Genomic DNA, 24576 nt, shown 5'->3' with positions numbered 1-24576 from the left:
GGATGGGGGCCGCTCCTGCCGTGGGGATCCCATGCGTGATGGCCGTGGTACATCCGAAGTCATCCTCGTGACTGGCGAAGACACTGTAAAATTGTCCGAGAAGTGTCTCTACCTGGAGAAGTTGGGCTGGCGCTAGGCCGGAAAGTTCAGCCCGCATTCTCTCCAGGATGGCTCGACCTTTCTCCTAGGTCGAGGATACAGCAGTCTGTTGGGTTCGGACCGTTACTGCCCAAGGATTTTCGGGCTCCACCTTCAACTGGACCGCGGGGTCCGGCAGCATCTCCTCCAATGGTCTTACTAGTTTGGCCATTTCGGCCCGGGGCTTCAGGGCGATATCCTGATCTTCCAGGTTGACACAATGTACCAAGACAGTCCCCTCCCGCACTGTGGCCAGGGAGCATCCACCAGGATGCCAGGGTGCAGGCGCTACGCATAACATGGTTCCACCTGCACCTCCACGCCCTCTAGTGGTATCGGAGCATGAATCGGCAGAGCTACCACCATCTGCCCCAGAGGAAGCACGAGCGGGGTGCCCGCCGGTGCGATGACCTTGCCCAGCGCCTCACCCTCCTGACATTCCTGGAGCACTCGCGCCTCCTGCACCAACCGCTGGAAGACCTGCCCCTGGGCCGTGCGAGAACCCCAGTGGCTCAGAGTCTCTTGTGTGGGTTCACTCAGGGCGCTTACGGATGCTTCGATACTCCCAGCCATCCCCACGGGGACCGTCATCTCTTGCTCCTGCTCCTGAACCCGTGCCTCCTTCCCTATCTCTGAAAAGGTCAGATGTGGATCCACTCGCACCCGCTCTCGCAAAGCCTGTCTTGTCAGGGTGTCTCGTAACCCGGTCACTAACAGGTCACATAATGTTACGTCCACAGTCCCCACGCCGACTCCATCCTTCCTTTCAATGGCTAAAAACAGTTCCTGCAAAACATTCATATACTGGGTCACTGTTTCCCCCTCTTTCTGCATGCGTCTAAACATCTGGGTTCTCAGTTCCCCTACATCGGTCAGGTCCCCATAGGCCTCTTCTAAGATCTGTAACACCCTGACGAAGGTGTTTCGCTGCCCCTGGGGCCTCAACATTACGGTATCCCGGGCTTCCCTGTCCAATGCCATCAGGGCCACTTCTGCCTCTAGGTCGGGGGTAAGCGGATGCATCCTGAATAACCCACGAATTCGCTCCATCCAGTTCCACAGCATAGTATTGCTGCCGGAGAACCTGGGTAGATTGCTTAGCATGGCCCCCAAAGAAATGCTGGTCCGGGGCCCTCATTGTCTGCGCTCGGAGACTGCATCCTGCCAACTACGCCAAATGTGGTACTCGCAGGTGCGCAGGATGCAGTGACGAGTCGCCAGACAAGTAGGTGCTTTCGGTATTAACGTTTATAGGGCCAGAGGGAACGTTCCTCAGTCCCGGCCTAATCACCAAAAACAGGGGTAACAAGGGTTGTCCTCGCAGGGGCTCTATATAGGCACACACAAAACGGTAGAACACGACTACTTCCGGCAACAGCCGGTCACTATAGGGCCGCGGTATGGCCGACTACGGGTCCTTAATTATAAAGTCAACTTAGCCGTCCAGATGTCCTTCGCCATTTGGGTTGGTGGTCTTTCGGCGTAGTAGTTGCTGGGCCCAGTTGCTGAGACGATGATGAAGTCTTCGCGCACTCTGGCGCGCTGATGACACTGGAGCCCCACAGACTCCGGCGGGGTCCTTGGACGGTTGGGCCACAGCCCCTGGCCTGGGGCAAGCGGCAGCGATGTGTGGTGGCGAAGGGCAGGCCACCTGCGCAGCTAACGGCTGCGACGGGGGGTCCGCGGTCAGCGGAGGCCCGGCCTCTGCTGCGGACCGGAGCAGGACAGTGGTGGCCTCCGGCGGTGCTGTACTGGCCGCGGCCACTCGTGAGAACAGCGCGGCTGCTGGCGGCGGGGAACAGGCCGCAGCTGCGGGCTCGGGCGGGACAGCAGCAGCCGCAGGTGACTGCAAGCAGGCCGCAGCCGCGGGCTGACGGGAAGCGGCAGCGGCTGCGGGTTGAACTGAGGCCGCAGTGGCCGCGGGCTGGAGCGGGGCACAAGTCCCGGATAGTCGCCTCGGTACCGTCCTTCTGGAGTCCTCGGTGAGCGTCCTCCCTGGCACTGGTGAGTCGCTCTCCCTTGCAGCCGCTCCCACTGTCTCCTGCCCTCTCTGCTGACTCATCGCCCCAGGAATTCCCCGCCTTCTTTATATTGGTCCCTCCCCCAGCCCATCTGTCTGTCACAGTGGTCCGTCCCTGAATCCTGTCCCCCGGGGACAGTTTCCCCCGGAACCTAGATGTCGGCTCCCATGGTTCCGGCCCGGGCACTCGACGGGGGTCGTTCCTCCCACACCTGTGTGGCAGCTCACTAGCGACCATTTAGTGATGCACCAGCGATCCTGACTGGGTCGTATCGTGGTCGGGATCGCTGGTGCATCGCTAAATGTAAAGGGGCCTTAAGACTTATAAGGATTGCTGTCAATAGCTAGTCTGGCTATGCATCTTATCAGCCAAAGATGCTCTTCTGAGTACTAAAGAGTTTTGTCATGAAGCTTAGTGAAGACTGCATAATCAGTGAAAGCAATTGGTTGCTGAATTTCTTGAAACCACTTGTTATATTAGATGTGTTGAGCTAGTTACATTGTTGTTGATTGATTGGTTTAGAAACCTAATTATCTTTGGGGGATGAATAAGTTTGTTGTCATCTGTAAGACAATTTTATTGTTTGGTCATAAATTGGCTATATTTGGGCAATGTAGAAGGTCTAAGCTATAACATGTTGAAAATATCCCTGCAGTAGGTTTCATTACAGTTTTCTTCTAACAAAAAATGAAGTTAGTGTTGACTCTTATCTAATAGACTAGTGCCATCTTTCCAGTCTTTTTTTGTTACATGTCCTAAAACCTATTGCTACCCAGAGTTCAAATTTCATTAAGCGGAACAAGAGTACGTGAAGTAATGACAGCCTGTAACCCAACACTACATTACTGCGGGAAATTTATCACTGCGTTTTTGCCTATGATTTTGCCCAATTTGAAACAGTTTCTTGCCCAATTTATCATTGCATAAACACCAATTTTCAGGTTCTATCCCAAAACTTAAACGTGATAAGAATATGGGCTGTGACAAACCATTTGGTGTAAAGTATGACATATTTATGAATGAACTTCTATATAAAAATTTCACAAAAATTGTCAATCTACACAGGTCATAGTTGTCTTAGTAACCTTGTGGAACAAATACATTTACTAAGCAAGCTAATTTATTAATGTGCTTAAAAAATTGCAATATGCTCAAAATGTAGCATTAATGTGGACATTTTGACATTGGTCTCCCTGATCTTTTTGAACACTGAATAGTGAAAAAAAAATGCTTAGAAAAGTTACACAGGTGAAATTTAAGATAAGTTTTCATATTAACATGTCACATTTGTTAGTTATGAAGTGGTGAAGTTGTAGCAAGTACACTAAAAATTTGGCGGCTAATTATTCCATTTTTTATAAATGTGGGCCAGTATTGCAAAAAATTAGTCAGCAAACTGCAGTGAAAGACTTAGGGCTCGCTCTCATCTGGGTAAAAAAAAACAATGGATCTTCCCAGTCTATTACTATTCGCTCTCAGCTGTCTGCTTAGCCTTTACTGCTTATTTAAAAGGTGGGAATAGTGTTGAGCATTCTGATACCGCAAGTATCGGGTATCGGCCGATATTAGCTGTATCGGAATTCCGATACTTAGTTCCGATACTTTTTTCATATCGAATACCGGAATCGGAAGTTCCCATAATGCTAGGAACCCGCTCGATTTGATTCAGCCAATGGGGATCCTCAGAAGTGTGGGCACATCCTGTTAGGCATGTAGGCATGTTAACTACTGGCATGGCTGTGATTGGCTGCTGAAATGATGTCATGATGCACTACAAAAACCGCTGCAGCCGCCATTTCTGGTCACTCTGCTGTGAATTCAGTTAGGGACAGGCTGCTGTTGAAGACTGTGAGGGACAGTTAGAAATAGCGATCATCCAAAATATCTATTGCTCTACCCAGGCTACATAATCCACCACTGTAGCATTTTTGTAGCCCAGCAGCGCTGTTTTAATAGCTGTCTGCAAGGGCTGTGTGAGTGCAGACCCACGCTGTGTAGTGTGTCCTGCAGGCACGTCTGCTTGTAGGCCGGCCAGCATGTGTCTCTGCCTCATACAAATTTTTTTCTTTTATTGCTGCTTTTTTTTTCTCCTCTATAGTGTGCTTCCATACGTATCCATATACGTTGGTTGCAAACACTAAAGGAGTGGACAGTGGAGCCTTTCAGCAGCCTTTCAGTGCTATAGCCCATTTCTCTGCACTGTTTTTGGCTGTCTGATAGGTCTCTCTGTGTGTGAGTGCAGCTCACGTTGCAGTGTGTTCTACAGCCACCGCTAGCTGTAGTCCGCTCAGCGTGCGTCGCTGCCTCATACATAGTCCTTTTTTTGCAGCTAATTTAGCCAGATTTTTGCTCCTATATTAGTGTGCTTCCAACCGCATCCATTGTCATTGGATGGTTGCAAACACTATATAGGATTAGATAGAGGAGCCTTTTTGCTGGCTTGTGCCCTTCAGGGCCAGCCAGACTAGTATCACCCTATTTTTTGGAGCCTCATCAATTGCATTGTAGGTTAGCTTCCTGCATTGTAATCGCTCCAAAAAGTTTGTGATACTATAGCTTTCAAACTTTGGTCACATCCTTTTCTTTCCCCCCCCCCAAAAAAAAGGAAATAAAGTTCACCAAACACTCCACTTTACAGTTGTCTAGGCCACATTAGATCATATTAAAGTGTAGTACACACACTCTTAGCCAAATTAGTGTTTCTTATACTGGTTAGCAGGTGTTCAGGAATAAGAACACTAAGCCACCCCTTTTTTACTTTTCTGCCTATCTTTATCAGTCTACCAAGATGAAGAAGGCAGGGAGTAAGGCACGTGGTCGTGGCCGTGGAGTTTCAGCAGGAAGAGGACGGGGGGATTCAGCAGGGAGAGGACATGGGGATTCGGTGTCTGCTGCGGTCACCAGTGACTCAGCATCCCCCACTTTTACCAGGCAATAGTCCTTCATGCGCAGCTTTGTAGGACCTCGCCGTACCCCACTGCTGCGTGACGAACAAATTGAAGCCGTTGTAGGATGGATGGCAGCTAACGCATCCACTTCAATGACTTCCTCATCCTCCCAAGGCCAGAGCACTGAAGAGCAACCATCTGTCTCTTCACCACCTGCCAAATTGCCCAGGCAGCCTGAGAGCCCTGGACAGGAGCCATCTCAATTTTTACTTCTGTTCTCAGAATCTGTTGGCTTGGAAAGAGGTGGCCAGCCAAGCAGCATTCTAGTGCGTGAAGAAAAGGGAGTATGCAGTGATGCGCAACTGCTTTGTCCCTCTGAATCTGAAGAGGCGGGTGGGCCAGTGCCTATTGTCAGCACACCTCAGTGCTCATCTGAGGATGATGAGACTCAGTTGCCAATTTCTGGTGCGTACGGTGCTGGCGAGACAACCCAGGACCAGCCGGTGCTTGAAGAGGGGAGTGGAGATGATGAGGTCCTTGACGCATCATGGCGTCAGCCACAGGAAGGTGGTGGGAGCAGCTCTGAGGAAGAGATTCCCCGAACGGCCAAAAGAGGAGGAATAGGGCGGGGGCAGACTTGGTTGCCTGTAGCCTCCACTTTGGCACCCGTGAGAAGCAATCCTCTTCCAAAACACAAAACGGGTGCTCCCAGGACTTGCAGTGCGTGGTCTTTTTTTGACACAGTTGCAGATGACATTTGCTTTGTCAAATGCAAGCTGTGTCATCAGAAAGTGAAACGAGGGAAAAATGTGAGCAACCTCAATACCACAAATATGTGGAAACATGTGCGTACCAAGCACGAGGTGGAGTTACACAGACACACTGAAGATGTAGGCCAACCTTCAGCAGCACCTACCACCTCTTCAGCTCGTGTTGGGGCCTCTTCCTCCAGCTCACACACAGCTGGTTCGGCTTCCTCACTGGAACGCCATGGAAGAACCACTGCCACTGTTGTCCAGAGACCCAGTGAAATTACACCCACTGAACCACGTTCGCAGTCATCAGCACACTCCCAGGCCACTCACCAGCAATCGGTAGCACAGGCATGGGAGAAAAAGCGGCCATACTCGGCAAACCATCCCCGAGCACTGGCTCTGAATGCCGGCATTGCCAAACTACTGGCCCTTGAGATGCTGTCATTCAGGCTGGTGGAGACTGACACCTTCCGGAACTTTATGTCATTGGCAGTTCCACAATACAATGTGCCCAGCCGATTTTATTTCAGCAGGCAAGCCGTCCCTGCCCTGCAAAAGCATGTGGAGGAAAAATTAAAAATGCGCTACTAAATGCCGTCAGTAGCAAGGTCCACTTGACCATCGATGCGTGGACCAGTAGCCATGGACAGGGACGATACCTTTCCCTCACTGCCCATTGGGTCAATGTTGTGGAGCCGGGTACAGATCTGGAGAGTGGCTCTGTACATATTCTGCCAACTCCAAGGATTGCAGGAATGCAGTCTGTACATATTGAATCCTCTTCCTACTCTAGTTCCTCGGAATCAGCACTGCGTGAGCCTGTTAGGCCAGATATGAGCACAGGTGTGGCCAAACGTCAACAGGCCGTCCTTAAATTAATTTCTTTGGGGAATCGGAGCCACACAGCACAGGAGCTCTGGAATGCCATCAAGCAGGAGAGCGATGTGTGGTTTGTGCCAGCGAATCTCCAGCCAGGTTTGGTAGTGAGTGACAATGGCCGAAATCTAGTGGCAGCTCTGGGCCTAGGCAACCTCACTCACATACCATGTCTGGCACACGTGCTCAATTTGGTCGTGCAGAGCTTTCTGAGGGACTGTCCGGATCTTGATGCACTGCTGCACAAGGTTCGCCTAGAGTGTGCTCACTTGCGGCGTTCCAGCATGGCAAGATCGCGCATTGCATCTCTGCAACGCCGATTCCGCCTGCCAGAACATCGCATCATATGTGACCTCCCCACCAGGTGGAATTCAACGTTACATATGTTGGAGCGGTTGTGTGAGCAGCAGGCAGCAGTAATGGAGTACCAGCTGCATCAGGCGCAAACAAGTCACTCTGTGCGCCGGACACACTTCACCACCACTGAGTGGGCCACTATGAGAGACATCTGCCAAGTTTTGCGTGCCTTCGATGACTCCACGCGGATGGCCAGTGCAGATGGTGCTCTAATCAGCATGACTGTCCCCCTCATCTGTCTGCTTCAAAAACCCTTACAAGCACTAAGTGAGGAGGTTTTTGAAGAGGTCGAGGATGAGCAGTCAGAAATGCCATCTGCTTCTGGCAAGTCTGCGCAACGTGCTTCCACACAAAGGCCCAGGCAGGGGACACTTAGTGAGGAGGATGACGAGGTGTCAATGGAGGAGGAGGAACACATCTCTCCAGAGGAGGGAGGTACACAAGGCTCTAGTAGTTAGTGTGTACAGCGAGGGTGGGGTGATGCTGAGCAGGCAGAGATGCTGCCTCAAGCTGGGGACAGCGTTTCCGGTCCAGTTGGCAGTCTGCAGCACATGGTTGATTTCATGCTGCAGTGCTTGTTAAATGACCGCCGCATCGCCAACATTCTCCACACGGCTGATTATTGGGTGTACACCCTCCTAGATCCTCGCTACCGGGACAACTTACAAAGCCTCATACCACAGTTGAACCCGGGAGCGAAAAATGCGGGAGTACCAAGAAACACTTGTGCAGGCCATCATGTTCTCCATTAGCCCTGCAAGTGTTGCTGGTAGTGCTTTTCAAAGCAGCCATGTGGGTAAAGGCAGTGGAGGAAGCTCTGCACAAAGAGGTAGCAGAGGCAGTGCCGCAGGACAAGGCAAGGCCAGTATGGCCCAAATGTGGAAAAGTTTTGTGGGACCGCCACAAACGGCTACACCATCACAGACGGCTCCAGTCAGCAGGAGGCAACGTTTCCGTCAGATGGTGACAGACTACTTGTCTTGCCCTGTTAGTGTTCTCCCAGACGGCTCTTCCCCGTTCAAGTATTGGGTCTCTAAGCTGGATACATGGCCAGAGCTTAGCCAGTATGCATTGGAGGTGCTGGCTTGCCCTGCTGCCAGTGTATTATCGGAACGTGTCTTTAGTGCTGCAGGTGGTGTGGTAACAGACTGTCGCACGCGACTATCCGCCGATAATGTTGACCGGCTTTCTTTTCTGAAAATGAACAAGGCCTGGATCTCACCTGAATTTGCCAGTCCTCTTCCAGAATAAATAATTGGCTGGCAACAGGATCCAGGTCTCCTGTTGTGTTCATGTTTCTATGACCTGAACTTTATTTCCTGGGCTACAGCAACGCCCGTTGTTGCTCAGAAGTGCTGTCCACACAGACAAAACACTCGCTCATGTGTAAGTGGGGTTCGGTAACGTCAGCTGATCCCCTGCTGTGTGTACGGCAAACTCTCCTGCTGCCTACAACTTCTGACTACCTCTGATTTAATATGTTCTCTGATTTGCCCTCTGTCTCCACTCTGTTTTGAGTATTTCCTCCGGCCTACAACACCGCCTGTTTCTGCTCTCAAGTGCCGTCTGCACAATCCACACTTGTTCCTGTGTTACCTGGGTCCTGTAACATCTGCTCATCTCCAGAGGTGAGCACGGCAATGTCTCCTGCTTTGTCTACATTCCCACTACTTGTAGTGGAAATGTGGACAGAGCAGGAGACATTGCCTGACTCACCTCTAGGGAGAAGCTGCTGTTACAGAACCCCAGTAACACAGGAACAAGTGTGGGTTGTGCAGATGGCATTTCAGAGCAGCAACTGGCGTGGTTGGAAGCCAGAGGAAATACTCGAAACACAGTGAAGACACAGGCCTAATTGGAGTACGTTGACAGTTAGTAGTAGTCTAGAAACAATCGCAAACTGCCACCAAGTAGGCCTCGGCCTACTACCTGATTTTCCTGGGCTCCGACACCGCCAGTTGGTGCTCAGAAGTGCTGTCCACACAGAAAAAAACACTCGTTCATGTGAAAGTGGGGTTCGGTAACGTCAGCTGATCCCCTGCTGTGTGGAGGGCAAACTGCTGCTGCCTCCAAATTGTAACTACTTCAGATTTAAACATTCTCTGATTTGGCCTCTGTCTCCACTCTGTCTCTAGTATTTCCCCTGACCTCCAGCACCGCCAGTTCCTGCTCACAGTTGCCGTCCGCGCATTCCACACATGTTCCTGTGTTACTGGGGTTCTGTAATGTCAGCAGATCCCCCAATGTGTGTCCGCCACTGTCTCCTGCGCTGTCCACCTTCCCACTGCAAGCGGTGGAAATGTGGACAGAGCAGGAGACAGTGGCAGACACACATCAGGGGCTCTGCTGACATTACAGAACCCCAGTAACCCAGGAACACGTGTGGATTGGGCAGACGGCTGCTGTACGCATAAACTGGCGGTGTTGGTGGTCACGTGAAATCCTGGAAACAGAGTGGAGACAGATGCCTAATTGGAGCACGTTGACAGTCTGTTGTAGCCTACAAACAATCTAAAACTGCCACCAAGTAGGCCTCGGCCTGCACCCTGATTGTCCCTGGGTTCCAACAATGGTAGTTGGTGCTCGGAAGTGCTGTCCACACAGAAAAACACACTCGTTCAAGTGAAAGTGGGGGTCAGTAACGACAGCTGATCCCCTGCTGTGTGGAGGGCAAAGTGTCCTGCTCCCTCCAAAGTCAAAATACCTCAGCTTTACACCTGGCTCCTAGTAGGCCTCGGCCTGCACCCTGATTGTCCCTGGGTTCCAACAATGCTAGTTGGTGCTCGGAAGTGCTGTCCACACAGAAAAACACACTTGTTCATGTGAAAGTGGGGGTCAATAATGACAGCTGATCCCCTGCTGTGTGGAGGGCAATGTGTCTGTGGGGGTCAATAACGACAGCTGATCCCCTGCTGTGTGGAGGGCATTGTGTCCTGCTCTCTCCAAAGTCAAAATACCTCAGCTTTACATCTGGCTCCTAGTAGGCCTCGGCCTGCACCCTGATTGTCCCTGGGTTCCAACAACGCTAGTTGGTGCTCGGAAGTGCTGTCCACACAGAAAAACACACTTGTTCATGTGAAAGTGGGGGTCAGTAATGACAGCTGATCCCCTGCTGTTTGGAGGGCAAAGTGTCCTGCTCCCTCCAAAGTCAAAATACCTCAGCTTTACACCTGGCTCCTAGTAGGCCTCGGCCTGCACCCTAATTGTCCCTGGGTTCCAACAATGCTAGTTGGTGCTCGGAAGTGCTGTCCACACAGAAAAACACACTTGTTCATGTGAAAGTGGGGGTCAGTAACGACAGCTGATCCCCTGCTGTGTGGAGGGCAAAGTGTCCTGCTCTCTCCAAAGTCAAAATGCCTCAGCTTTACACCTGGCTCCTAGTAGGCCTCGGCCTGCACCCTTATTGTCCCTCGGTTCCAACAACGCTAGTTGGTGCTCGGAAGTGCTGTCCACACAGAAAAACACACTTGTTCATGTGAAAGTGGGGGTCAGTAACGTCAGCTGATCCCCTGCTGTGTGGAGGGCAAACTGCTGCTTCCTCCAAATTCAAACAACGTCTTATCTTAAACTGCCTCCAAGTAGGCCTCAGCCTACAAAATGACTATCCCTGGGCTCCAACATCGTCAGTTGTTGCTTGGAAGTGCTGTCCACACAGAAAAAAACACTTGTTCATGTGAAAGTGGGGATCAGTAACGTCGGCTGATCCCCTGCTGTATGTACGGCAAACTCTCCTGCTGCCTCCAAAGTCAAAATAACTCCGATTTACACCTGGCTCCTAGTAGGCCTCGGCCTGCACCATGATTGTCCCTGGGCTCCAACAACGCCAGTTGGTGCTCGGAAGTGCTGTCCACACAGAAAAACACACTCGTTCATGTGTAAGTGGGGTTCGGTAACGTCAGCTGATCCCCTGCTGTGTGGAGGGCAAACTGCTGCTGCCTCCAAATTGTAACTACTTCAGATTTAAACATTCTCTGATTTGGCCTCTGTCTCCACTCTGTCTCTAGTATTTCCCCTGACCTCCAGCACCGCCAGTTCCTGCTCACAGTTGCCATCCGCGCATTCCACACGTGTTCCTGTGTTACTGGGGTTCTGTAACGTCAGCAGATCCCCCAATGTGTGTCCGCCACTGTCTCCTGCGCTGTCCACCTTCCCACTTCAAGCGGTGGGAATGTGGACAGAGCAGGAGACAGTGGCAGACACACATCAGGGGATCTGCTGACATTACAGAACCCCAGTAACACAGGAACACGTGTGGATTGGGCAGACGGCTGCTGTACGCATAAACTGGCGGTGTTGGTGGTCACGTGAAATCCTGGAAACAGAGTGGAGACAGATGCCTAATTGGAGCACGTTGACAGTCTGTTGTAGCCTACAAACAATCAAAAACTGCCACCAAGTAGGCCTCGGCCTGCACCATGATTGTCCCTGGGCTCCAACAACGCCAGTTGGTGCTCGGCAGTGTCTTTGGCACGGGTACTCCCTGTTGCCCAGCCTGGTTCCAGCACACCAGCTGTTTCTGGGTAGTGTCAAGGTCACTATGCCACTAATCCGTTGTCCTGTCATCTTGCGGCCGGGTTAGCCGACTCTACAGTGCCTGCAGTCTAGGTGACTCCTATGTGGGCTGCGGGAACTGGCACTGAAGGCTGGATCCGTAGTGCCAATGGGACATGGACCCCCTGTAGGACTGTGGGTTTCGGTAACTGCGGCCGGCTTGTGGCCAGGCTACTTTGCTTTGAATGGGTACCTTCTGCTACCCACCCGGGTTCCAGCACTGTCTGCTGGTTCCCGCCAGAGCCTTTGGCCTAGGTGCCTCCATCTCGGTATCCGAAGTCCAGCACCGTCAGCTGGTCCTTGGTAGTGCTTTCTAGCACAGGTACCTCCTGCCTAGTAACCGTGGTCCAGCACCGTCAGCTGTTCCTCGGTAGTGCCATTGGCTCTTGTAGCTTTTGCTACCCATCTGGGTTCCAGCACCGTCAGCTGGTTCTCGGCAGTGTCTTTGGCACGGGTACTCCCTGTTGCCCAGCCTGTTTTCAGCACGCCTGCTGTTTCCGGGTAGTGTCAAGGTCACTATGCCACTAATCCGTTGTCCTGTCGTCTTGCGGCCGGGTTAGCCGACTCTACGGTGCCTGCAGTTTAGGTGACTCCTATGTGGGCTGCGGGAACTGGCACTGAAGGCTGGATCTGTAGTGCCAATGGGACATGGACCCCCTGTAGGACTGTGGGTTTCGGTAACTCCGGCCGGCTTGCGGCCTGGCTACTTTGCTTTGAATGGGTACCTTCTGCTACCCACCCGGGTTCCAGCACTGTCTGCTGGTTCTCGCCAGAGCCTTTGGCCTAGGTGCCTCCATCTCGGTATCCGAGGTCCAGCACCGTCAGCTGGTCCTTGGTAGTGCTTCTTAGCACAGGTACCTTCTGCTTAGTAACCGTGGTCCAGCACCGTCAGTTGGTCCTCGGTAGTGCCATTGGCTCTTGTTCCTTCTGCTACCCATCCGGGTGCCAGCAGTGTCTGCTGGTTCTCGCCACAGCCTTTGGCCTAGGTGCCTCCATCTCAGTATCCGAGGTCCAGCACCGTCAGCTGGTCCTTGGTAGTGCTTTTTAGCACAGGTACCTTCTGCTTAGTAACCGTGGTCCAGCACCGTCAGTTGGTCCTCAGTAGTGCCATTGGCTCTTGTTCCTTCTGCTACCCATCTGGGTGCCAGCACTGTCTGCTGGTTCTCACCACAGCCTTTGGCCTAGGTGCCTCCATCTCGGTATCCGAGGTCCAGCACTGTCAGCTGGTCCTTGTTAGTGCTTTTTAGCACAGGTACCTTCTGCTTAGTAACCGTGGTCCAGCACTGTCAGTTGGTCCTCGGTAGTGCCATTGGCTCTTGTTCCTTCTGCTACCCATCCGGGTGCCAGCACTGTCTGCTGGTTCTCACCACAGCCTTTGGCCTAGGTGCCTCCATCTCGGTATCCGAGGTCCAGCACTGTCAGCTGGTCCTTGTTAGTGCTTTTTAGCACAGGTACCTTCTGCCTAGTAACCGTGGTCCAACACCATCAGTTGGTCCTCGGTAGTGCCATTGGCTCTTGTTCCTTCTGCTACCCATCCGGGTGCCAGCACTGTCTGCTGGTTCTCGACAGTTTCTCAGCCTTCTTGTACCTTCTGCTACATTTCCAAGATCAAGCTTTTTGAAATTGTCTTTGGTAATCCTTATTGATCTCCATGACGACGACCCTGATGACGACGACCCTGAAGACCACACCAAAGAAGACCAGAAATATGACCCTAAATAATAAGACCAAGAGGACAAAGAACATGAAGACAACCACCAAGATACAGAACAAAAGACAGAAGAACAAGAAGCAGAAGAAGCAAAAGCAGAAGAACAGAAAGCAGAAGAACATTAAGCATAAGACTAAAAATCAGCATAGAAGAAATCAAAATTATAAGCAGAAGAACACTAAGCAGTAAATGGGGGTGAGTCTGTTCCTCCTCGTGGTGCCCCTGGAAAATGCCTGCTGCTGCAGGCCAAACTGAACGCGGACAAATCCTGTTGTAAATCTTTAGTGACAGGCAGAACGTAAGGTGTAATCTTATAACTTTTATAGATAAGTACTACAGGAATGCCTGTCACCATAAGAAAATGAAGACAAAGAAGAATAGGAAGAAGATGAAGAAATAGCATATTAAAATTAATAATAGCTGAATAAGAAGAATATGAAGAATGGAAAAAAAAAATTAATGGGAAGAAGATGAAGAAGAAGAAGATGAATAAGGTGAAGAAAAAGTTGATGAAAAAAATGCTACTGCTGCGGATCATGAAGGAGAAAGTGTGGGAGAAGTACAAAAGAAGGTGAAGAGCATGGAAGTTGTGAAACATACATATCTGACAAAATATAAAAAAGGTTAACATAGTCAATATCTTTTTAAATCCGAACGTCTTGAAAAAAAAAATTGGAATTAATGCTATGCCATGTGATTTGAATAAACCACTATGCCTTTAATGTCTCCTCCACCTCCCACAATACATTCTACATGATTCTTATTTGTTTTCAATTATGTAGAATTAGCCAACAAGGAAATAAAGGGCTTTTTTAAATTCCGATACCGGAAGTCCCATTGACTTGAATGGGACTTCCGGTATCCGAATCGGCGATACCCGATATTTGTTTCGTATCGGGCGATACCTTCCGATACAATATTTTTGGGTATCGAACGGTATCGCTCAACACTAGGTAGGACACAAAAAAAATGAGGTATGGCCCCCCTATTTTTTAATAACCAGCAAAGGCTAAGCACACAACTGCATGGTTATTGGCTTCTTCCCTGACTATTAAGACCAGCTCACAGCTGTCTGTTTTCCATTGTTCAAATTATTTAAGGAAAACATTTTTTTATGTCTAAAAAAATAGTGACTATTCTGAACAAAAAAATTAACATTAGTTCATGAAAAAATATGCAATTGCAAATGTAAAAACAGCTGGGGGTTTGAATTGTTCAGACATAGTTTACCTAAGAAACTGACACTGCATTGAGTTGGTCGGGCATTGTTGACTTCTACACATTGTTCAGGCTTTATTTAATTTTACACATTGATTGGACATTGAGTTGGTCAGACATTGTTTACTTTCATATCACTAATTCAATTAAACTCTACTAATGCATGCTCATGTGATGACACTGAAGCATTTTGGTTTAAATTTGGGAAAATCACAAAAATAAATGTGTTTGACATTTTGCTGATCTTTGACTTTTTGGGGGTTTTTTTCACAAAAAAACCGCTGTAAAAACTGATGCCGATGTTTTTGTTGCGCTTGTACTGACTTTTTGCACTTACTTCCTTTCTATGAGTGAAAAAGTGCTGCAAAAATGCTGCAAAGACACTGAAAGAATTGACAGGCTGCAGTTTTCAAAATAGCAGCAGTTTTCCAATTTTGTCATGTAAAAAGATTTCTGAAATCTCATAGCTTTTACTGGTACTTAAAAAGCAGCTTTTAATTTGTATTAAAAAAAGGAGCAAAAACTCAACATGTGAACATAGCCTAAAAGGGAACTTGTCAGTGGATTCATACTGCTCAAACCACAGACAGTATGAATCAGAGTCTGGTTACACAATTGTCAGGGTTTTTTTTCTATAAAATATTCCAGTGTTTCAGAGAAAAAATAATTTAAAGTTTTAGCTGGAGACCATAGGTATAGAAGCAACTAGTCAAGCACCGCCCCTGGCTGAGGTCTTCCCACACCGCTCCAATTGATTGACAGATCTCTCCCGCTATATGCACATGGAACAGGCAGTCAGGCTTTGATTCAAGATGCTTCAGTTTCGACTAACAGTTTCCCTGTAAAAGCGGCAGGCACGATATAAGTTGATGTCTATTGTCAACCACAATGCGGTTTGACTAATGAACATTGGAGCATTTTGCTTTGACAATATGTAGTGTATCCTAAATGCTAAGCAATGTTTTGTTTTTTCTTTTTATATTCTAGGCAATGGTAAAAGAAGCAACAAGTTATTTATTTCAGGCCACCAGGAAAAGACTTTATATCAGAAGTGTTAAAATCCTTATCCCATCTACATGGACACCAAGTGATAATTATACAAAACCGGGGACAGAAACCTACGACACGGTGAGCAGTTAAGGTATTGCAAAAGCTTAGAAAGTATCCTCATCTTTAGCATGTTCTTAACCACATCCTAAATAGTTTCCATCATACTACTGAATATTTATCAATTATTTACTCGCGACTGAATCATACAAACCTTAATGTTCCTACATAGTATGTGTGGGAGGTTCCGACACACCTAACCCAGGAGCAAAATCGGACCCAAAAAATCTCCACGGCCAATATGAAAGCACCAATATATTAATAACCCCTCTCTGACATCGTACGTAATATTCCGTCCATGTGCCCTGGGAGGGAGTGTGTGGGCGATCACCACCAGATGTCAGCTGATTCTTAACTTGTATTTGCTTAACTTGGGCTTAACTTGCACTTACTTTTACTTGTGGCTGCTATTGGGATGTGTACGCATGCGCACTATCTCCGGGACGTCTCCTCCGCACGTTACTCTGTGTCCTCTGGCTTGTCAGGTTGCGTGGCAACAACTAGGCGCCGGCCATTCCACGCGACCTGGCACGTCTGATGGGGTGACACGCTGATGCGAGCGGCCATGGGGATGATGCACACGCGTCATCCTGATTGGCTCACACTGACCATGTGGTCGGATAAGCCGGAAATAAATTTAGGGACATTTGACCTAGCAATCCACGCCCCCTGAGGAAGAATATTTTTACCGAAACATGCATCAGGGACAGAGTTTTCTAGGCACACACCGCGAACATGACGGGTAATTTACAATACCTCATCCCTTCATTACTTGTTTTCTCACCATATTTGTGTTTACATTTGTAATAGGTAACAGTGAGCATCAATATATGCCAACCATTGTGTGGCTATATGTATCAGCAAGTACTTGCCCCTTCAGTTACTTATTCAAGATTATAATTGTGGGAGCGGTTTGCATACTAAACTTTACTGTCACCCTTTACATCATCAACAGCTTGAAAAAGATCATGTAAGATCGAAACGTCACCACAGATGGCAGAATAAAGAAACAGAATTTTTCACCAACTTTTGAGGCGCTGTCTTCATTTTTTATTTGGATGCCTTTACATCATTGTCATTTGGTGGGATTACTCCATACTTTGTTAACTAGTATTTTGGAATGACCTTACTTATATACCCCATGAGCGTCAGTGGTGTCTTGGTCACTCGTGGTTATTAGCATTGGGTTAATCCATCATTGACCTGTATTTATTACTCACATTTGTACATTTGTCTACTCAATTATCTTATTTTTCTTGCTTGTATTTTTATAATTGTTCACAATTTTGAATAAAGATTATATTTTTTATTATATAGCATAGACTCAGGCTCTCCCTTTTTCCACACTGATTCTGACAGCTGACACCCGGCTCTAAGTGCCAGAAGCAGTCACAGACTGCTCCGGGCAATTTAACCCCCGAAATGCTGCAATTGAATATGATTGCAGCATTCGAGAAGCCGGCAGAGGGCTGACAGCACCTCTGCCTTTGGATCGGAGACCCTGCGGCGTGATGTGGGGTCCTGATCATTGCCATGGTGACCCGATGTCATCATGACGACATCTGGGTCACCAGACTTAGTAATCTTGCAGACCACGGATGGAGCGACATAAACCCCTACCACCCCCCCAAAAGAAATTACTAAATTGCTGGTTTTTGGTTCGTTCTGGCGCACAAAAATCAGAATAGAAAGCAATCAAAAAATGTCATGTGCCCGAAAATAGTATCAGTAAAAACGACAACTCGTTCCGCAAAAAACAAGCCATCACATACCTCTGTGGGCCAAAATATGGAAAAGTTATAGCTCTCAAAATGTGGTGATGCAAAAACTATTTTTTGCAATTAAAAGCGCCTTTTAGTGTGTGACAGCTGCCAAACAGAAAATCCTGATATAAATATGGTACCGCTGTAATTGTACCAACCCAAAAAATAAAGTCGCCTAATCACTTATACCGCACGAGGAACGGCGTAAAACTAAATAAAACCAATTCTTCCCCTACTAGTCATTTTTCATTCTGTCTCCCAAAGATCGCAGGCTCTGCACCCATTTATCCGGCGCTCTGCATTGAGAGCTTACACCAGGGTTTCTGTGTAAATATCGGAAATACATGATTCAGACGGAACCTCTGGCGGAAGATTTCCTATAATAAGGCAGATGGAGGCACTGTGGATGCTATCTGGCTTTTGATTCATCGGTGTCCATCTTTTTAGGCGTGCATAAAAGTGCCATTGGCCGCAGTTTTGTGGATTTCTGAAAAGAAGGACACCGCTGAACAGAGGTCAGATATAGTCCAGAGTAACTCTCCTGCCTCATTATAGTGAATGGATCCCTCGGGAGTTTCATCTGAATCACATCACTCAGAGATTTAGATGGAAACCCCAATGTAAGTGCTCAGAGTAGAGCGCCAGAATAATGTGATCCCAAGCGTTATGCAAAATGTTCCCAATAAAAGCTTCAACTCAATCCACAAAAAAACAAGTCCACACTCAGATCCGTTATCTGTTAACGGAAATATACTCGTTACTGGTAGTGCAAAGGCTCTGGAAAAGCGAAAAGGCTCCTCACCCACCAAAAGAAATTCAGCAAATTCTGTGCTCCCAAATACAAATTCCCCCTCTCTTTTGAGCCCCACAGTGTACCTAAACCACATATAGCATCCACATGTTTAGCATTTCTGAAGCGATGAGAGCCTTCCTAACTTATGGGTGCATACCTCCAGAAGCACGGGCTGGGCATAACGTACTGGTGACTGCAATTGCAGCGTACTGGTCACTACAGCGGCAGTTTGCAATTTTTACTTGACAACATTCATTGCTGCTTGTTTCTGGAAAATACCCATGGAGGCAAAATTGTCAATACACCTGTAGATTAATTCCCAAAGGGGTATAATTTCCAAAATAGGGTCACTTGAGGGGGGATTCTGCTTCTCTAGCAATGAGGGGTTCTCAATGTGGAGTCCGCAAACCCTTGTAGGAAAATCTGCGCTCCAGGAAGCAAATAGCACTCCATTCCTCCCGAGTCTCTCCATATGGCTAAGTAGTACTGTACAGCCACATATGGCATATTGCCATGTTCAGTAGAAATTGTGGGACAAATTATGGCACCATTTTTACCCACTTCTTGTGTGAAAATGTAATATCTGGGGCTAAAACTAAATAATTTTAATAGTAAAAATGTAGTTATTTTTTCTTAACTGCTCAATGGTATAAAAATCTGTGACACACCTGTGGTGTCAATATGATCACTGCACCCCTAGATGAATTCACTAAGAGGTGCAGTTTGTAAAATGGGGTCACTTATGGGGGGGTTCTGCTGTTCTTGTATCTCTTGGGCTCTCCCAGTGGGTCATGGTACCTGCAAACCATAACAGTAAAATCTGGCGCTCCTTGCCTTGTATTGACACACTCAGGAAAACATGGGCCTCAGTTTTTTGTGAAAAAAATTCTTATTCGCCCTCAGAAAAATTAAGAACTTGGGGCTAAAACTACTTTTTTTGAGGAAAATGTGATTTTATTATTTTTACGGCTCTACGTTATAAACTTCTGTGAAGCACCTGGGGGTTCAAGAAGCTTATCATGCATCTAAATACATTCCTCGAGGGGTATATTTTCCAAAATTGGGTCACTTGTGGGGGGTTTCCACTGTTTAGGTACATCAGGGGCTCTCCAAATGGGACATGACGTGTGCTAATGATTCCAAGAAATTTTACATTCAAAAGTCAAATGACGCTCCTTCCCTTCCGAGCCTTGCCATGCACCCAAACAGTGGTTTTCTTCCTAATATGGGGTATCGGCATACTCAGAAGGAATTTCCCAAAAAATTGTATGTTGCAATTTCTCCTGTTACCCTTATGAAAATGCAACATTTTGTGCTGAAAGCATATTTGTGTGGAAAATTTGATTTTTTTTTTTATTTTTATGGCTCAACGTTATAAACTTCTATGAAGCACCTGAGAGTTCAATGTGCTCACCACTAGAGTTGAGCGAAACGGGTCGGTCAAATTCAAAAGTCGCCGACTTTCGCTAAAGTCGGGTTTCGCTGAGCGAAACCCGACCATAGCATGAGGTCGGCGATGCGGTCGCCGACCCGAGCGCCAAAGTCGGATTTCCTAGAATGCTTGCACGTGACTTTTTCAGCCACTGAGCAAGGACGTACACTGTGGGCAATGAGATCATAGAATCATAGAATCATAGAATCATAGAATCGTAGAGTTGGAAGGGACCTCCTGGGCCATCTGGTCCAACCCCCTGCTCAAAGCAGGATTCACTAAATCGTCCCAGTTAGATGTCTGTCCAGCCTCTGTTTGAAGACTTCCATTGAAGGAGAACTCACCACTTCTCGTGGCAGCCTGTTCCACTCATTGATCACTCTAACTGTCAAAAAGTTTTTTCTAATATCTAATCTGTGTCTCCTCCCATTCAGCTTCATCCCATTGCTTCTAGTCTTTCCTTGTGCAAATGAGAATAAAGTTGATCCTTCTACAATGTGACAGCCCTTTAGATATTTGTAGACAGCTATTAAGTCTCCTCTCAGTCTTCTCTTTTGCAAACTAAACATTCCCAAATCCTGCAACCTTTCCTCATAAGACAGGGTTTGCAGACCGGTCACCATTCTGGTCGCTCTTTTCTGAACTTGCTCCAGTTTGTTGATGTCTTTTTTAAAATGTGGTGCCCAAAATTGGACACAATATTCCAGATGAGGTCTGACCAAAGAGGAGTAGAGGGAAATAATTACTTCACGTGATCTAGACTGTATGCTTCTGTTAATACATCCTAGAATTGCATTTGCCTTTTTTGCTGCTGCATCACACTGTTGACTCATATTCAGTCTGTGATCTATTAGTATACCCAAGTCTTTTTCACATGTGCTGTCACTTAGCCCTATTCCTCCCATTCTATATATGCTTTTTTCATTTTTATTGCCCAGATGTAGTACTTTGCATTTCTCCCTGTTAAAAACCATTCTGTTAGTTGCTGCCCACTTCTCCAGTTTATTTAAATCTTTTTGAATCCTCTCTCTCTCTTCTCTAGTATTAGCTATCCCTCCTAGCTTTGTGTCATCAGCAAATTTAATCAGTTTACCCTCAATTCCTTCATCTAAATCGTTGATAAAGATGTTGAATAATACAGGGCCCAGGACAGAGCCCTGTGGTACCCCACTTGAGACATTCTTCCAACTGGATGTGCAGCCATTTACGACCACTCTTTGGGTCCGATCACTAAGCCAGTTATGAATCCACCTAACAGTTGCCTTGTCCATTCCATACTTAGTCATTTTTTCAATAAGGATTGTATGAGAGACTTTGTCAAATGCTTTGCTGAAGTCAAGATATACTATATCTACAGCATTTCCTTGATCCACCCAATCAGTAATACCGTCATAGAAGGAAATTAAATTAGTCTGACATGACTTATTAGTTACAAACCCATGCTGACTCTGTTTAATCACTTCATTCTTATCCAGGTATTGACATACATGTTGTTTAATAATTTGTTCAAAGATCTTTCCTGGTATAGAAGTCAGACTCACCGGCCTATAGTTGCCTGGGTCCACCTTCTTCCCCTTTTTGAAGATAGGAACAACATTTGCTCTTCTCCAGTCTTCTGGCACATCTCCTGTTCTCCAAGAATTTTCAAAGATTATGGAGAGGGGTTCAAAAATTTCTTCTGCTATCTCCTTCAGTACTCTGGGGTGTAATTCATCTGGACCTGGAGACTTGAATTCATTTAGGTTAGCTAAGTGTTTCCTCACTATCTTTCTGTTTATAGATATCCTGGATTCTTCTATTCCCTTAATAGGACAGTGAATAACAGTTGATGTTACATTTCCTTTCTGAGAGAAAACAGATGCAAAATAGAAATTTAAAAGTTCAGCCTTCTCAACATCCTGTCTTACCATTTCATCATTTTCATCCTGTAAAAATCCTATAGCATCTTTGACTTTTCTTTTACTTTTGACATATCCCCAAAATCCTTTATTATTGCTTTTGACATCTCTTGCAAGCCTCAATTCATTTTCAGCTTTAGCTAATCTGATTTGTGCCCTGCAGGTTCTGCAGACAGCATTATATTCTTCTTTAGATATGCCTCCCTCTTTCCATTTTATAAACATTTTTTTCTTCCTTTTTAGCATGTGCTTAAGTTCTGTGTTCATCCATCCTGGTTTCCTTAAATGCTTCCTATTCTTCCCTCTTTTCGGAATTGTTAACAACTGTGCTTTGAGAATTTCATTTTTCAAGATTTCCCATCCTTCCTGGACATTTTTGTCTTTAAGGATATCCAGCCATTGGATCCCTCCAATTCTCTTTCTGAATCCCTTAAAATCTGCCTTTCTGAAATCTAACCTTGACGTCTGAGTCTTCACAGGTCTTCCGCCTCTAGTTATCCAAAATTCTAAAATAGCATGGTCGCTACCTCCTAGGGTCCCAGCCACTTTTACCTCCTCAACCATTTCCTCCCTGTTTATAAGGATTAGATCCAAGGTAGCAGTTCCCCTTGTTTTCTCCCCTACCTTTTGGAAGATAAAGTTGTCAGCAAGAGAGGATAAGAATTTCCTTGACCTGTTAGTTTTGCCTGAGAGAGATTCCCAACAAATGTCTGGATAGTTGAAATCTCCCATGACAACTATGTCATATTTTTTGGAGAACTTGGCCATTTGATGCATAAAGAGTTCATCCATATCTTCAGCTTGCACAGGCGGCCTGTAGTAAATGCCTACAATGGTGTCCTTTCCATTGTTCTGTCCTTGTATTCTTACCCAAACAGTTTCCACAGAACTCCCAGTCTCTGAAGCTTCAATCTCTGTGCAGATATACGCATTTCTAACATACAATGCGACACCCCCTCCTCGTTTATCAAGTCTGTTTCTTGCAAATAAGTTGTATCCTTCTAGTCTTGTATTCCAATCATGTGTATTGTCCCACCAAGTTTCAGTGATTCCAATGACATCATATTTCTTTTCCTGTGTTAGTAGTTCCAATTCTCCTTGTTTGTTGCCCATGCTTTGTGCATTAGTATAGAAACATTTTAGTTTGTGATTGGTTTCTCTTTCTCCAATATTTTTATTAATTAGATTCTTTCGTCTTTGTTCTTCCTTTCCACTTCTAATAGCAGAGTTCTCAATAGCAAAAGATGACATGTGCAGCGTCCAGAGAGAGAGATTGATTTTGCGCACTTTAAAAAAAGTGGTCCGGCATGTAGGTGTGTTTACTGTCCTCCACTCCCTGCCGTCTTTGCTTCCCCATTGACTTGCATTGGGTTTCGTGTTTCAGTCGGACCCCTGACTTTTCCCGATAGTCGGCCGATTTAGTTCGACTCGACTTTTGAGAAAGTCGGGTTTCATGAAACCCAACTCGGCCCTAAAAAAGACAAAGTCGCTCATCGTTACAAACCACACATCTAGATCTGTTCCCTGAGCGGTCTAGTTTCCAAAATGGTGTCACTTGTGGGTGATTTTCACTGTTTAGGCAAATCAGAGGCTCTCCAAATGCAACATGGCATCTGCCAATTGTTGCAGAAAATTTAGCATTCAAAAAGTTAAATGGTGCTCCTTCCCATCCGAGCTCTGCTGTATGCACAAACAGTAGTTTTCAACCTCATATGGGTTTTCAGTGTACTCAGGAGAAATTGCACTATAAATTGTATGGTGCAATTTCTCCTGTTACCCTTACGAAAATGCAATATTTTGGGCTGAAAACATATTTGTGGGGAAAACTTGATTTTTTTTATTTTTACAGTTCAACGTTATAAACTTCTGTGAAGTACCCGGGGTTCAAGAGGCTCAATACACAACCAGATCAGTTCCCTGAGGGGTCTAGTTTCCAAATTGGTGTCACTTAGGGATTTTCCCTGTTTAGGCATATCAGAGGCTCTCCAAATGCGACATGGCGTCAGCCAATTGTTGCAGCAAATTTTGCAAAAGTCAAATGGCGCTCCTTCCCTTCTGAGCCCAAACAGTGGTTTTCTCCCTCATATGGGGTATGCAGTCCAATCTTTTGTTTCAAAACCGCAAAAACCATAATTGAGCCTGATAGACCACTACTAAAGTAACTAACTTGATACCACAATGGAAATGTGAACAGAGGTCACCAGACTCAAAAGTCCATAGTCGGTTATCTAATGCAATGAAAGAAAGACAGACAATTTTCCTAACATTTTTGTTTAATAAATTATATTTTTATTTTTTCTTATTAAAAACATGGAAATAAGCCAATAAAACAACAATATTTTCTTGAAATATTGGGAAACAATAATGAAAAAGAAAAGGCTAACAGCTATACTAAGGATACAAAAGAAAGGCCAGCACAACCATTGTTGGCTTTAAAACTACTAGATTGAGGCCACCTGAGCCCACCTCTGCCAATAACATTGGCAACATGTTTGCCATCTTCTGGATTACGCCTTTAAGTTAAAAGATAAATTTCAGCATTTCTATTACATTCTTTGTACAAAACATTGAGAAACTTACCTCTATTTACTTTTCAGGCAGATATAATTATTACAAACCCATATCTGAAATATGGCTACGATCCATATACCTTACAGTATGGACGTTGTGGAGAACCAGGAAGATATATCCACCTGACCCCAAACTTCCTACTAGATGACAGCCTACTTTCGGTGTATGGACCAAGAGGTGATTTTTTTTTCCTGTTTATCTATTAGCTTGAACACTCTAACACTATTAACTTACGTTCTTTTTGTAGCTCTTTTTAATTAGGTTTTAATACTATGAAACATTATATATGTACCAATGGTAAACCGAGATATGATTCAGACTTTGACTTTTTGAAAACATTCGTTAAATAGAATAAGGGTCTATAAAGAGGTTGTCCACTACTAGGACAACCCCTTCTTGGTTAAAATGTTTGGTCCTGATAAAATAATAAAGCCTATACTCACCTACCGTGCCAGCGACGTTCCCGCGGTGTCGGCACTCGTAGTCCCGGACTCTTG

The 24576-nt window shown here is 46.4% G+C and overlaps 1 protein-coding gene across 1 annotated transcript in view; it reads left to right on the top strand.

Annotated features, from left to right (window-relative positions):
* LOC141085891 (calcium-activated chloride channel regulator 3A-1-like) overlaps window positions 1-24576 on the top strand; it is a 79671-nt gene that overhangs the window by 17982 nt on the left and 37113 nt on the right. Inside the window, exons 2-3 of the mRNA XM_073571509.1 lie at window positions 15503-15643; window positions 24106-24256. Of these exons, the coding sequence (XP_073427610.1) occupies window positions 15503-15643; window positions 24106-24256 (292 nt within the window). The remainder of the gene's footprint in view (window positions 1-15502; window positions 15644-24105; window positions 24257-24576) is intronic.

This window comes from Dendrobates tinctorius, unplaced genomic scaffold (assembly GCF_039654945.1).
Source record: "Dendrobates tinctorius isolate UK_male_01 unplaced genomic scaffold, ASM3965494v1 ptg000029l, whole genome shotgun sequence".
NCBI classification, from domain to species: domain Eukaryota; kingdom Metazoa; phylum Chordata; class Amphibia; order Anura; family Dendrobatidae; genus Dendrobates; species Dendrobates tinctorius.
The sequence above is the reverse complement of the archived record's forward strand: the minus strand, read 5'-3'. Positions and strand labels throughout refer to the sequence as shown.